This window comes from Oryzias latipes, chromosome 19 (assembly GCF_053564925.1).
Source record: "Oryzias latipes strain Hd-rR chromosome 19, Olatipes_Hd-rR_3.1".
Classification (NCBI taxonomy): domain Eukaryota; kingdom Metazoa; phylum Chordata; class Actinopteri; order Beloniformes; family Adrianichthyidae; genus Oryzias; species Oryzias latipes.
This window is the reverse complement of record NC_136255.1, coordinates 18345930-18361041: the sequence shown is the minus strand read 5'-3', so window position 1 is coordinate 18361041 and position 15112 is coordinate 18345930. Positions and strand designations below refer to the sequence as shown.

General features: G+C 39.6%; 2 protein-coding genes across 2 annotated transcripts; one reads left to right on the top strand and one right to left on the bottom strand.

Annotated features, from left to right (window-relative positions):
- Positions 1 to 227: 227 nt before the first annotated feature.
- Positions 228 to 9413, top strand: rhot2 (ras homolog family member T2). The gene is made up of 19 exons (XM_011488146.4): positions 228 to 440; positions 953 to 1011; positions 2564 to 2645; positions 2809 to 2852; positions 3360 to 3413; positions 3503 to 3555; positions 3814 to 3922; positions 4012 to 4113; positions 4203 to 4301; positions 4411 to 4519; positions 4617 to 4737; positions 5046 to 5130; positions 5218 to 5363; positions 5479 to 5579; positions 6825 to 6955; positions 7078 to 7158; positions 7241 to 7363; positions 8085 to 8287; positions 8383 to 9413. The coding sequence occupies exons 1-19, from the start codon at positions 404 to 406 to the stop codon at positions 8498 to 8500; spliced, it is 1857 nt and encodes a 618-aa protein (XP_011486448.1). The 5' UTR covers positions 228 to 403; the 3' UTR covers positions 8501 to 9413.
- Positions 9414 to 9823: 410 nt separating this feature from the next.
- On the bottom strand, positions 9824 to 11452 carry h1-0 (H1.0 linker histone). Its single transcript, XM_004080346.5, has one exon. The coding sequence runs from the start codon at positions 10904 to 10906 to the stop codon at positions 10316 to 10318; it is 591 nt and encodes a 196-aa protein (XP_004080394.1). The 5' UTR covers positions 10907 to 11452; the 3' UTR covers positions 9824 to 10315.
- Between the last annotated feature and the right edge of the window lie 3660 nt (positions 11453 to 15112).

Genomic DNA, 15112 nt, shown 5'->3' with positions numbered 1-15112 from the left:
TTGTGGTCATTTCAAGGAACCGCACGTCGTTCATTGCTGTGTATCTCCTTTTTTTTTCTTTTTCACATCAAAAAGTATATGATTAGAAATACATTTTAGTTTTAAAAAGGTTATCAAAAATAATTGTGTTCTTTATAAAACCAGCTAAAAGGTAGCTTGCTTTCCTGGAGTTTTCAGCTTCACTTGCACCCTTTTCATCCAACCCAATGTAATGACATGTGTTGTCCAGCAGGTGGCGTCTTTTCGCGGCTTTGGCACGAACCGGAATAACATGGTTATCACCTTGGCTGCAGATCTGCTAGGAGGCACGCTACTGCATTTGTCTGGGAATTTGACATTCAAATGAGAGATATTTGTCTCAGTAGCGGTGTGGCGCGCGCGACTCTTCAGAGAGGGAAGAAACATGAAACAAGACGTGAGGATACTGTTGTTGGGGGAACGTAAGTCTGTCTGACCTATACCAACGCGCCGCCGTTAGCTGTTTCCGCTAACTCGCTTATCAACTTTTCACTGAATGAGCCTGAGTTGCTGCTGATGTAAAAAGACAAAAAGTTGTGCCTCTGGTGTAACTGTTTATTGGCTAATAAAATTCATTTTTACGGGGAATTATTTCTCACAAACGTATTAATTGGAACCACGCTACCTAAAGTAGCTTTATGTGAAGTTATACTAGCTAGTTCGGCTAATAGCTAAAACATCTTTTTGAAAAAGTTTTTTTTCTCCCGAATTCTTACAGTTTCTTGATATAAAATAACATAGCTAATATAAGTAATGTCGGGTGAAATGTTTACCTTTTGTTCATGTGTTGGCTTCATTCATGTTTTCTTACAAAGGCCAGAAACTTTGCATTAAGTGAACCACGACAAGTGTTCGAAGGCGCTAGCTTGTTTATGATGAAGTATTGTCAAAATGTCACCAGGCCCCTTTTATTTGATATTCTCTATTCCAACAGCCAAAGTGGGGAAAACGTCTCTCATCATGTCTCTGGTTGGAGAAGAGTTCCCAGAAGAGGTCAGTTCGAGCCCATTTGCTCAACATACTGTGCAACGATTTAGATCTTGAATTAAAATCATGTGGAATTATTAGTCCGTTTTTTTAATTTTAATTTTTTTTTGTTATTCTAAAAAATAAAATTTGATGCAGTAGTTTGGCAGTAATCCCTAGTCTTTTTTTTTTTTTTTACCAGACTTTCAAATTGCAAACAAAGTAAACACAACCTGCTGTGTTTCTCCTGTTACAGTTTGTATTGAGAGTAGGAACCAAGTATCTTAAACTTTGAAGCTACTGGTGAAATATGATCCCAAAACACTAAGGATTATGAATGAATTTAGTGTTTTTAACATGTTATTTTAGTATTTTTCTCATGATGGAGGACATATGTAAACAAAATGAAGAATAAACCTGCATTTCTGAGTATTTCTTTATTCAAATCATGGTGAATCAGGAGCAAAGCTGCTTCATGCAGACGAAGTAAGATTCTTTAACGTCTCTGTTTTCCTCGTCTGAGCTGGCATCTGGCACAAAACTGTACGGTTGGATTATTGGATAGCTCCAATATTGCTCGCCGTTTTTTGTTGTACCACTAATGCTAGCGTTGGGTTTGTGATTGACTGTAACAAGTGGTAGAGAGTGTAAACAAAAGCCGCATTACTATGCATTACAAAATGACAGGTTTTTGATTATGGCTAAAAATGGCATCATCATCATAATTAAAAGACCACTGAAAATTGATCAAAAAATAATTGGAGTGGGACTTTAAAAGGGGCTTAAATTTAAGTTATAAACCTGTAGAATCCCTGCATATAGCAAAACCTCAATATCTATTTATGCATTTGCATCAGTTATGACAAATTATGACAGTTTATTTTTATGTTTTTTTACTAACATGCCTTTAACATGTTGTCTAGATTATTTACAAAAATATAAATACAATAACTGAAATCAAATCAATCCTTTTTAATCTATTTTGGTTCAATTAATACATTAATCAATTTTCCTTGAAAGTAATTCTTGTATCTTTTCAGGCAAAAAAACAAGTCACAGATAATTTTATAATGTGTTAAACTGTGAATATATAAATGAAAATTTCCTTTTTTTATGTTACTAGTTATGTGAAATTTTATTTTTTTAATTACTAAATAAAGCTAGTTTTGCATTAAAATTCTAACAAATAAATCCACATGGAATTCTTAACCTTTCAGTTGAAATTGAATTGATTCAGTGTTTTGGCAGTGAAGCCAATTCATATTCTTAGAGAACATCTGTTCAAAAATCTCTCTTTTGCCTTTTTTTTTAAATAGATATTGATGACAATTTTCTTAGATATGAGTAAATGAACTTACTAAAATTATTGCCTTCAATTTAACTCTTTAATTTTTGAGGGCAAGAAATGATGACATTTATCTTTTTCTATCTTGAAAGTTTCTATCTGGGTTATTTTGTAAGATTTTACCAAAACGATGTTGTTTAACGTGTTTTTCCAAATATTCTAACATTAAAGACTTTTTACTTCGGTCTAAGTTGCATGATGGCGGCTTTTCATTTGGACGTCTACCTCTACCAGGTCCCTCCCAGAGCTGAGGAGATCACCATTCCTGCAGACGTGACTCCAGAGCGGGTTCCCACGCACATAGTGGACTACTCAGGTGACATGAAAAAGACAAAAGCACAGCCGTGCTGTCACTGTTGTTGCAGGCATTCGTGCTCATTACAGATGAGTTATAGAGAAAGTGTTTGCACTTTGTTGTTATTTTTGGTTTGTTGTTGCTTGTGAGTCTCAACAGCAAAAGTGTTTGTACCTCCTAACAGAAAAAGAACAGACCGACGAAAAGCTTCGAGATGAAATCGTCAAGGTAAAATTCTACCATACATGACAAAAGTAGGCAGTGAAGGGTGCTCTAAAAACACTTGAGAATAAATTCCACAATTAAAACAACTCTGTCAACTTTAACAGTTGAGGCTTTCCTGTTATGTCAGGATAGAAGTTTTTTTATTTTCACTACAATATCCTTATTTTTAAACTTGTAAATGGGTCAAATCTAGGACAGTTTAAAGAAAGCACATTGTTTTTGTGTCATGAACTCCTAAGTATTCTTTCAAATAAAAAATAAATTCATTCATTTCACATAAAAATTGTGTACTATGATCTGGTGTGAGCATTTCACTCACAAATATTGAGATTTTTAATTGAACAGTCTTGTGTTCTATGATTAAAACCGTTCTTCAGGCTCCCTTTTATTCTGGGAAATTATCCACCTTTATTCTCCTTTTTATTTCCTAATTTTTATGTTGACTTTTGAGGCTGCTTTAGCTCTGTTCTTTTCCCTTTAAGCCACATTTTTTCTGTCCATCTCACACAGGCTAATGTGGTTTGTGTTGTGTACGATGTCACAAACGAGGATACGATTGACAAGGTAAGGACTGGAACTCACAGGTCTGTGTTTGACCTTAGCCTGAAGTATCACAAATGAAAGTCGTCACTGTTGTCCTCTTCGTTTTCCAGATCAAAACCAAATGGATCCCTTTAGTAAATGGAGATGCAGAGAAAGGGAACAAGTGTGTATTTTCAATAATGTGTTTGCATTGTGTGTCTTGTCAGCTGAACTTTGATCTCTTTTAGTGTGTTTTTTGCATAGAGCAGATTTATAATCTAGAAATATTCAAAACATTCTACTCTTCTTTTTTTTTTGTATGCATGAGCAAGATGTGAAAATATGGACTAACTGGCTTTCCTTAAAGTAAATCTGAGCTCTAACAACTTTAAAAAAAGTGAAATACAGTAAATTACTGCAAAAAGCTTTCTTTTCTGGTCAGGATTCCCATCATCCTCGTGGGAAATAAGTCTGATCTTCGCAGCGGGAGTTCAATGGAAACCATCCTTCCCATCATGAACCAGTTCTCTGAGATCGAGACGTGCGTTGAGGTAAAAAGCTAAACTCCAACACAAACATTCACTCTTAATCTTTCAGATTTATTCATAAGCTCTTTCTGCTGTTTCCTTTTTCACTCAAGTGCTCGGCAAAGAACCTAAAAAACATCTCAGAGTTGTTCTACTACGCCCAGAAGGCAGTTCTTCACCCCACTGCTCCTCTTTATGACCCTGAGGACAAACAGGTCAGACGGTTTGGGATACAGAGGCTATGGAGTGATGCAAATTTAGGTTTATATGTATGAATATTGGTATTTTTTTCTTCTTCCTGCAGTTAAAACCAGCATGTGTTAGAGCCCTAAGCAGAATCTTCTACATTTCTGACAAGGATAATGACCGAATCCTCAGTGATGCTGAACTTAACTCCTTTCAGGTACCTAAATAGTAATAGTTCTGATTTCTCCTCTGGTGCTGCTTCTTCTCTTTTTGTCTGTTTTGAAAATAAATCAACACATTATTATTATTTATTTTTTATTTTTTAGAAATCTTGTTTTGGGAATCCTCTGGCGCCTCAGGCCTTAGAAGATGTGAAGACTGTAGTTTGGAAGAACACCAGTGATGGAGTCCAGGACAACGGCTTGACCCTAAATGGTAGAAAACCTTCTTGAATGAGAAAATGCAACACGAAACCTTTTGTTGGAGCGCCAGCTTCAATTAATCGCCCCGTGTCACGTTTCTCCTTTATTAGGTTTCTTGTTTCTTAATACATTATTTATCCAAAGAGGTCGACATGAAACCACATGGACTATCCTCAGGAAGTTTGGTTACGACGATAACCTTGAGATGACTGACGATTACCTTTACCCCGAGTGAGTGAGTGGGGATGGAAGCGCCGCGTTGATCCATGTTATACAAATATAGTGCACCTCCATTTTCAGTTACAAATCCATTCAATCACTTGATTGAAAGCAAATATTCTAATAGAATGACCAAGTTTCAGTGTCAAAACTTTTATTACATTTTTTTTCATTAGAGGTTTAGCAGTTTGTCTTTCAGTTTTTGAGTTCTAGCTGAATTGTAAGTTGTTTTTTTGGGGGGCCTCTGTCAGCTTTAGGTGTTTACACTGAAACCTTAGAGCTCTCTGGTTTCTAAGTGGTTTTGTTTTTTCTGCTGCTAGACTGCGAGTTCCTGTCGGCTGCACAACAGAACTCAATCACTACGGTCACCAGTTCCTTCAGCGGCTGTTCGAAAAATACGACGAAGTGAGTTGCTGCCTTAATGACAGTAAGCTGTGTGAAGGTCGGCCATGTCTTTGTTTTTGAAGATGGCTTGTGTTTTTTTCCCCCTAGGATAAGGACTCTGCTCTGTCCCAGATGGAGCTGAAGAACCTCTTCTGTGTTTGTCCTTACATGCCTTGGGGTCCAGATGTCTACATGACTGTGCCGACCACAGACAAGGGCTACATATCTAACCACGGCTACCACTGTCAATGGATGTAAGTGTCCAATCAAGTCATCTAAGTAGGTGTGCATGTTCTGGCATGCTCCACACTATAATGCACCTGCAGAAAGTTCCTGGTCTGGACTCACCTGTGTGCCCTTTACGTACAGGCTTTCTGCGTACCTTGACATCCACCGTTGTTTGGAGCACTTAGGATACCTAGGCTACCCTATCCTGACGGAGCAGGAGTCCCAGACTGCTGCCGTCACAGGTGTGTGAACCACTGTGGATTAAAGGAGATTAGAAACCATCAGCGAAAGCAATCACCACAATGACAACACTAGTGGCATGCACACAATCCAACCGTTCAATCAGACAAACCTCAAAGCACACAGGTTTTTTTCAGTGATTTCACAGTCTTTATGTTTACGTTTCGGCGTAAGTCAAAGCTGTTTTTCTAGGTGAGAACCTCTGTCCAGTAGTTTTTCTTTCAGAACAAACTAACACTCTTAATAATGGACAAGAAAAGACTTAAAAAAATGTCTATAACAGTAAAAAGTTGGTTCAAAACAAGCTTAGGTCTGCTCATCTTTTATGCTCCCCTGCAGAAATGTAATCCATGTCCAACGTGGTTGTTTCCTTTATTATTTTACAGTATTTATACTGTTAAAGTCCCACACTGATCATCTACTTTCAAGCATTCCCAGAGGTCTTTTGATTAAGACTATGCCGTTTTTAGCCAAAATTAAAACAAAAAAGAAACCTGTGTTGTTTCTTGAACGTTTGTGTGGAGCGGCAGTAGTTCATCAGAAGTTCACCTCTGAGTTGTGGGCCGGATTGTTGGCCCGGAATGAAACCCCTGCTGATATCCCATCATTCCTATATTTATGCTCTCTCCCCCACTATCTTAAAACCCCATAATAAAGAAATACTTAGAGATGCAGTTTTAATCTACAATGATTTTATATTTCTCCTCTATTATGAGAAAAATGCTATAAGAGCATAGTAAAAACCCCAAAAACACAATTTTATTGGAGTGGGGCTTTAAATATTCTGTAGCTACAATTTATTTATCTTTTGTACCATGTCATCAGACCGGCTCCATGCAGAAGAGACAATTTAGGAATAAAATATTGAGTTTTTTAAAAATAATTCCTGCAACATCACATCCTTGGTTCTTCTTTCTTTGTTGAATATATGCAAAGAACTTGAATTTGTTAGAGTTGCTCCGAAGAGATGAGGAAAACAGAGACGCGTGGTTTTAGTGGTTACCCAAAGATGAATTTAAACAAATGATGGTTGGATTTTGAACATGCTAATATTTCAGTCATGTAGGTATCAGTAGTTTTTGTCATTTAAATGCAGAGTTCTGTCTTGTGTTGTCATCTTCAGTTTCTCCTCGGATGAGGTCCCGACACATTATTATTATTGTCCCTCTTTTTGCAAATGTCAGAAACACTTCCAGTTTTTATTCGTTCAAAGCTGTTTTGTCTTCACGTGCTTTCTATTTGTGCAGTCACAAGAGCAAAAGAGTTGGATTTGGAGAAACGCCAAACCCAGAGGACGGTGTTTCTCTGCAAGGTGATCGGACCACGAGGAACGGGCAAAACGGTCTTCCTCCAGTCGTTTGTGGGCCGCAATGTCCTGGTATAACATCGCCGTATAGTCTGGAGCTGAAAAATGTTGTGTTCTCTGGATAAACCTTTCCGATAATCTTTTACTTTGACTTATTAAGCCTAAAACGACCATTTTTGTGATGACTGTTCTAGACTAAAGGAAATCCCAGCAGTGCCTTCTCACCCTATGTAATAAATCTAGTCCAAGTTGGCAATCAGGAGATTTACCTCATCGTAAGTATCTCATTCGCTGATATTAGAGCCGACTCTCATTGATTCTTCTTCTTTAAGCTCAACTCTGATTTGCTCCTTTCAGCTCAATGAGGTAGACGTGGAGACGGAATTCCTGAAGGCGTCGGATGCTTCCTGTGACGTTGCGTGTCTCATGTATGACGCCAGTGACCCTCATTCTTTTGACTATTGTGCCAGTATATACAAGGTCAGTCACTGAACGGACAGCAGCGTGCATCCACTGGTAGATAATGTTCGGTTGTAGTGGGCTGTAAGCTAGTAGGGGAGCATGTAAACGGACAGCTGGGTTACGGCTGATGGGAAGAGGTGGGGAAGTTTCTCTGCACCAACGGTCCCGCCCACAACTTGGAGGCAGATTTCAAATGAACTACTGCTGCTCTGCAGAAACTGTGTCCTGGAAAGCAAAGCAAGTTTTTATTTTTATTTTTAATGGAAAATTCGTAATTAAAAGACCACTGAGAAAGTTTTACAATAGATCACAAGATGAATCTGAGTGGATCTTTCATTTCTGCATTTGTCTTTTTCTTTTTACCACTCCAGTTTAAATGACGACATTCTGTTTACATATACTTTACATATTTAATGCAACTGTTTTTATCAGAATCAACAGATACATTTCCTAACATGTGGGGCATTGTGGGTAAATCCTATTCCTTAAAGATGTATCAACTGTCTTCTATCAGCTAAATATTTCTTCCAAAAAAAAAACAATGTTTTGATTAGAGACTCAAGTGTTGCAGTGCAGTGACCTGAATCACAGGTCACTGCAAATGAAATGAAAGTGTCGATGTCATTTCAAATACAAACCATTATATATATATTTTTTTAATTTTACTCTGCAAACTCTTGATGAACCTCACATGTCGCCTCTTTCTCTCTGTTTTATTTTTTTACCATTCACTTTGCAGCAACATTACATGGACAGCAACATTCCCTGTGTGCTGGTTGCCTCCAAGGTGGATCTTCCGGAGGTGAAGCAGTTCCATGGCATGACTCCTGCAGAGTTCTGCTATAAACACCGACTGCCTCCACCGCTGCCGTTCTCCAGCTTGTTACTTGACTCCACCAGCAAGAACATCTACAACCGGCTTGCCTGCGCAGCGATGTATCCGTATGTGTTGATGATTCGCTCCTCGTATAAGTGCAGTCTAACAGAGAGTCAGAAAAATGAACTTTCGCTGTTGGGATCTGTTCACTTTCTTCCAGACATCTTAATGGTTCCGACATGAGCAGTACCTCCTTCTGGCTGCGGGTGGCGCTGGGCTCTGCCGTGGTCGCTGTCCTGGGTTTTGCTGTCTACAGAGCTGTCGCCAGGCTGAAATGACCGGGACCTCCCAGCTTTTATTTTTATCCTCATACTCCACCCATCCAGACCAAATCTTTACCTGGACATTTCCAACATCAGCTGACTTTCCAAGGAAAATATCGGAAATTCTTTCTGACTTAAGTGTTGCGATCCCCAACGCTTTTCAAAAGCAGTTGAAGGCAGATGGTCAGAAAATTCTCCATGCTGCTATGCCCCGCTTTTCTGCCTTAACTCGTCTAACCAGACTGAAGAGAAACACGGTCTCTCTGGGTTAAAACACACAGAAATAATTCTGCTAGTGTCCAGAAAGGTGCGTCAATAATAGGATGACTTTCAGTATAACTCTATTTAGGCAGAAATACCAAGATTTAGATTTCCAATACAGTGTTTAGTGGGAAAAAATGCCAAAATAAATCAAACCAAAATGGAAGAATTGAAGTATATTTTAGCAAAGACCATGTTTAAGTGCTCAAACTTAAAAACAACATAAAAAAATAAAGAATATTTATCTGATTGCCAAATCATATGCAGAAATGTGAAGTTGAAGCATGTTTTGCAACAGCTGCTAAACTTCATCTCAACAGGTTTTGCATCGAGATGCTGGAAAATAGTATTTTTGCATGAAAAGAACTAGTGACAGATGAACGTCAGTGTCTCTTTTTAAAAAGCCAAGGAAACTTTGTAGTCTTGAGGTTCTTTTTCTGTCCCGAGTTCACATGATGGTAATCTGTAATCCTGTTGCCGTACATTTGACACACCGTGTTACTCAATCCGCCGTTTGTATCTTTCTCCACAGAAATGCGGTGTTGCTTTCTGAAGCTGGAGGCCTCATGTTTGTGTAAAAAGAAATTCTCTGTGAGACCTTTTAAAAACTTTTCTCAATGAAAGTGACCAGATGCTTAATAAAAGACTACACCAGAGCAAAATAAAATGAATTCTATGATTTACATGTTTGTGACTAAACAGTTAATTTGAAACATATGTCTAGTATTTGATGTTAAAGGCAGAGAAATCTTTTTATTGGTAATTAATCTGTGATCACATTTATCCTGAATATTTGTTTAAAAATGTATTAGTGGCATCTAAAACTGCAAGAATCCTGTTTGGATGAGCTTAACCATTCCTTATTTAATAGGGCTGGTTCATATGTACCCTAAATAATAGGAATGTTTGTGTTTTTACTATGTTACTCCACATTAACGACGATCTTGCTGTTGCTCCAACTTACCACAAGATGGCAGTGTTCGCCGGTTGAGGAGGGCAGACCCATGGGTGTGTCGAAAACGACACTAAAGTCAACAAAATCTTTTGGTGGCACGTGAACGCATCACTTTAGTTGAATGTTTGAAGAGTCACTTTTATTTTCCCTTTGTATATACAGTGTTTTTAAGTGCACAATAAGTTAAAGCACTTTCAAAATGTGACAAAGGTTTATTGGATGCGTTTATGAACAGTCTGTCGCTAAACACAATATGATTCTTCAAGACAAATATAACTGGGTAAAATAAGAGCTGTGGTGCCTTCATGGAACTCATCTTCACCTTGTCACCGTTAAAACATTAAGTTTTTTTGTTAAAGTATACTGACAACAGTCATTACCTCAGCTGTACAAACGCGTGATTTCAGCAAGACCCCCCGTGGAAATAGTTTAAGGATCAGGCGGAAATGGACGATGTTCAAATAAAAAATAGAAATGCTCACAATTTCTACAGCTTCTGAATGCTATAATAAAAACAGGTTAAAAACACCTTGTGTCTGAATGAAACCTTACAAAAATAAGACATTTACGAAAACATTTCCTTAAATATTTACATCGCCGGCTGTATTGTCCGTCTACTTCTTTTTGGACGTCTTTGCTGCCTTCTTGGGTGTCTTTGCCTTGGGTTTGGCTGCTTTCTTCGCTGGCTTTGCCTTGGCTTTGGCTGCCTTGGGCTTCTTCGCCGGAGCTTTCTTCGCTTTCACCGGAGACGCCTTCTTGGCAACCTTTTTGACTTTCTTCGCAGGTGCCTTCTTGGGCTTCTCCGGGGTCTTGGACACCTTCTTGGGCTTGGCCGCCTTCTTGGCCGCCTTGGGTTTTGCTACTTTCTTGGGTTTGGCGGGCGCAGCTGCCTTGCTGCTGGACTTTTTGGCGTCCTCCGGTTTGGTCAGCCGGAAGGAGCCGGACGCTCCGATACCTTTGGTGTGGCGCAGCATCCCAGAAGCCACCAGCCGTTTTAGGGCCATTTTGATCTGGACGTCGGCGTTGTCGCCCACTTTGTAGTTCTTCCTCACGTACTTCTGGATGGACTGGCGGGACGCTCCGCTCCGGCTCGCGTCGTGGACAATAGCCGCTTTGATCATGTCCGAGTATTTGGGATGAGAAGCGGGCTTTTTAGCCTTGGCTGTCTTTTTGGCTTTAGATGGAGCACTTGACGTCTCCGCCATTGTGTTTATCCTTTAAGTTAAATCACACAAAAAAAGTCCACAAGGTGGGATTTAACCCGGTTGGAAAAGAGCGACAAAAATATTTCAAATAAAAAAAAATGAAATTTTCGGTTAAAACAAAGTTGTGGAAAGTGCCAGGCGTTCAATTATTTTAGGTTTAGGTAGCAAAAAATAGATATAGTTGTAGAGAGGCACACCCCTTCAGCCCGTTTCTCTAAAGTCTCTTGTTCCACCGGCGCTCCAGAGAGAATATGAAGCCTCGCTGCGGACGTGATTGAGAACACCAACTGCCAGCAGCTGATCTAGCGGACTCCATGGAACTGGCGCAGTCTTGTTTGTGTTTCTTCATCCTCCAACTCCCGTCAAATGTACAAACCCCGGAGGAGTTCTGATCCACAGAACCGCACGGGCACGCGGCGGAGACATTGGGCTTCACGCGCACTAACTTGTTTCCCCGCACTAGAGCCGCAGAACAACTTTTATTCCGGGAAAACCAGCCCCAAGTAGCGCGTGCTGCCGACAATTTTGCCTGATTCGCGTCAAATTGACCCAAACGGACGGAACCTGAGGGGGGGATGTTCAATGCACATGGAAATTGAATCTTTATTCCCACTGATGCGCGCGGTTTGGTCCGCGTGAGAGTCCGTTTTTCCTTTTAATACAGCGTTACATTTTCCCAACTAACACAGTCCGGCCATTGACTTCGAGTGACGTGGTCGAGATTATTTACTGTTAAACCTCCTATAAATTAAATGTCACAACATGCAAGTCGCAGGTGACTGTTGGGGCTGTCACGCGGGTTAGTTTAGGAGGTAAAACGCGGGTTGGGTTTTCTGGGTTTGCTTATTTTAGTGCCGAATTGCTTATAACTATCACTATGGCAGTCGCCTCTCGAGCTCCATTGTTGTCAGGAAAGTTGCCAACACCTCCAGAGCTGAAGGAATCTGATGACGGGTCGTTAAATTGATCACATTGTTCTGAATTGGGGTCAAAGATAAGTGAAGGGTCTGCTTTGAGTCCAGCCTCGGTGGGGTCTGCAGCCGAACGCACGCGCTGTTATTCTAAGGAGCAGAGGTGGCTTTCTTTTGTTCAGGACCTGGCGCATCAGATCCCAGTCAACAGCTGGCGTTTGCGTATTCCTAATAAGAAAACATTTAGCTTTTCCTACATTAATGCAAGAAAATATGCCCCCAAAACACTAACTTTATGTAGATTGTATTAGATTATTTCTTATTTTTGTGTCTGCTCTGTTGTCCCTCCCTGCAACGCCATTTTGATTCTAAGGAGAAAGTCAGGGCAGTTGGAGTTAGTAGCTTTCTCCTCTTCTCCATCGTGGTCATCCGAGTTAATTGGCATTATTTAGGTTGATTAACCCAATTGAATGCTTTAACACCCCATCAGTGCCACGTAGGGAGGGAGGGGGGTGTTGGAGGACACTTCTCAGCTGTAAAGTATTCAGAGAAATGAATCCACGTTCATTCTCAAAGCAGTTGCAGATTGCAGCTACAGATTAATGCCAAAGTTGTTGCACGTGCGAAGGTAAACATGCTTTTCTCTCAAAGTGAGCGCGCTTTGCTTTGTTGGCGCGTGATGACTGGGTGGCAGAGAGAGTGAGGATGAAAGGATGAGTTAGTGAACGAGTGAGGAGGAGGAGGAAGGCTTTTTGCATATGGAGTGAGGGATGAATGGCTACATCCATGGCATGGTGTGAGCGCATGAACACAGTTACGCTGTGTAACTGGAACAGGAAGTGAAAAAATAAAGTAATTTATTTGATGCTTAATTTATAATCGGGATATATAAATAAGAATAGATGTGATCCCGTTGCTTGACGCACATAATAGAGTAGTGGGATGGCTTTTTTTATTGGGTGGGTGAGGGGGATCTTACTTGGGGTAAGTACCTGCCTTCCGTGTTGTCCTTGGAGGGATGTGGCGGCGCTGAGGGGCAGCTGCCCGCTTCAGACCCCTCCCCGGCGCCGCCGACAGGGGGACAAGGAGGGCTTTTCAGTGCCTGGCTCCACGCGCACCAAGGAACAATTCAATTATTTTCTGCACTTTACCTTTTATACAAAGAAAAATTACTGAATAAAAAAATTCGAACAAAAACATTGAAATGTATTTTTCGTTTTGTTTTCATTAAATGCTTTAGGTTTATTTTCATATATACATAACATATTCTCAAATAATATATCAATATTGAGTTTGATATTTTGTCCTTAAGATGAATAGAAATTTATTAATGGACCTTGAAAAACCTTAAAGAGAGGAAAAAGAGTAATTCTAAAACAATGCATTTGGCTTTTACTCTGTTTGCTTGTTTATAGGTTTAACGATTAATTGACTGAATAATCAATTTAGACTGAATAATCAATTTATAAGCCTACGATCCAACCAGATCGCTCTTTCGGTGACAGAATTAAGTAGACCTAGACCATATTTAAAAAATGTTTCAAAATCAGATAAATCAATAATTGATCTTGGAAAACACCATTTTGTTTTACTATAATGTAAAAAGGACCAATTGCATCACTGTGAACAACACACATGTGATGTCAGACATGTGACCATACAGTGTGGTAGAATGTTCTAATAATGTTAAATTTGTGGAAAAACAACAGTGGGCTGGACCACATGAACCTAAAATATAAATGAATTTGCCTTTAATTATTGCTTACTTGTTTGTTTGTACACAAATTTAATTTATACTTGATTATCTTGCAAGAAATACAAGAAATCTGGAAAACTTCACCTGCACTGTGCAGTACCTGCTAATAATCTCGGAGTCACACTGGTTGAATGTTTGGCAAAAGATGTCCAAGATTGATTTTAGGTCAGTGAATCGGATCAAATGAGTTTGTTCAAAACAAACCAATATCGCAGTAACCAAAAAATTATGATATGAATCAAATCGTTAAAATGTATCGTTACACCCTATTTATTTACTGAGTGGCTTGCATTATTAAAGGTGCCAATTTCAGATCCACTTAAAAAACATCTGTATTGAGTTTACCTGGAACTTTTTTTAAAGGACCAATACATGTTTTTGTGTTGTTATATGTATATTACAGCTTGTGATTCTGTAGACGTTCATTTACCACTCTAGTTCTGCTTCTTGCCTGAAGTGCACATCTGCTTACATAATGCTTAACCTAATTCTTTCTTTTCTTTTCCAGGAGTCAGAGAGTGGGGTGGGAGTTCCATTACATACATGGAAGACACCATCATGTCAGGTGTATTTTAGGGTAGCACCTTTACGTTTCTTGGATGCCAGTGTGTAACTCCAGTCGTCGAATCCTTCTCGAGTCATGTTCCCTCTGTTTCCCACAGCATTCTGGGTAACAGCCATTTCAGTTGTCTAAGGCAGTGTTTTTCAACCTTTTTTGAGCCACGGCACACTTTAACCTTGACAAAAATCCCGCGGCACACCAGCATCCAAAAAAAAAAAAAAAAACAGAGATTCATGGTCTGTATTGATCGACAGCCCCCCCCCCCGCAATCTCACGTGCATTTTTGTGATAATTGTGGCCGGAAAAGCAGGAAGTTGCGGCTGTTTTTTCTAAGAGATGAAATGAAAGTTAAATTAGAAAATTTAGAAACTGTTTGTTTGTTGTGGTTTCAAGGCGTTTCGCAAGGACAACTCATTGTGCGCTGGGACACTGCGCTGGGACACCTTTAAGCCAATGCATCATGGGAGATGTAGTGTGAAAACTGCAGAAAACTTGCAGAAAGACTCGCGTCTCTGAGCTTCATTGTATTGTCCACTTGTTTCACGGTCTGACACCAGACTCTGTGGAAAGCTACACCGCTAAAGAAGAGCTTTAGCTGGCATTTTTGTTAGAACTGAGCGACTTTATCAGCAGAATTAAGAACAAGGAAGTGAAGACTTTAAGCACTTCTGATTGGTCAGACTGATGACATGTGATTAAGCCTTCAATAATGATTGGTGGAGACAGTTAAAGGGACGGGACTTTTCCGCAAACTGTCATAGCTGCAGGTAAATCGCGGTACCGTGATTCTTATCAAAATTTCTTTAATAGAATTAAATAAACACAAATAAAAAGTAATTTTAAGATCTTTTATATTCCTAACTACTCAGTGTTTTATCAGGGCCTGTTTGGATGAACAAAGAGCTGATATCCTGGAGATGGGAAATGTTTTTAGATCAGTGAATGATTAATGAGGGCAATTTCTCCACGGCACACTT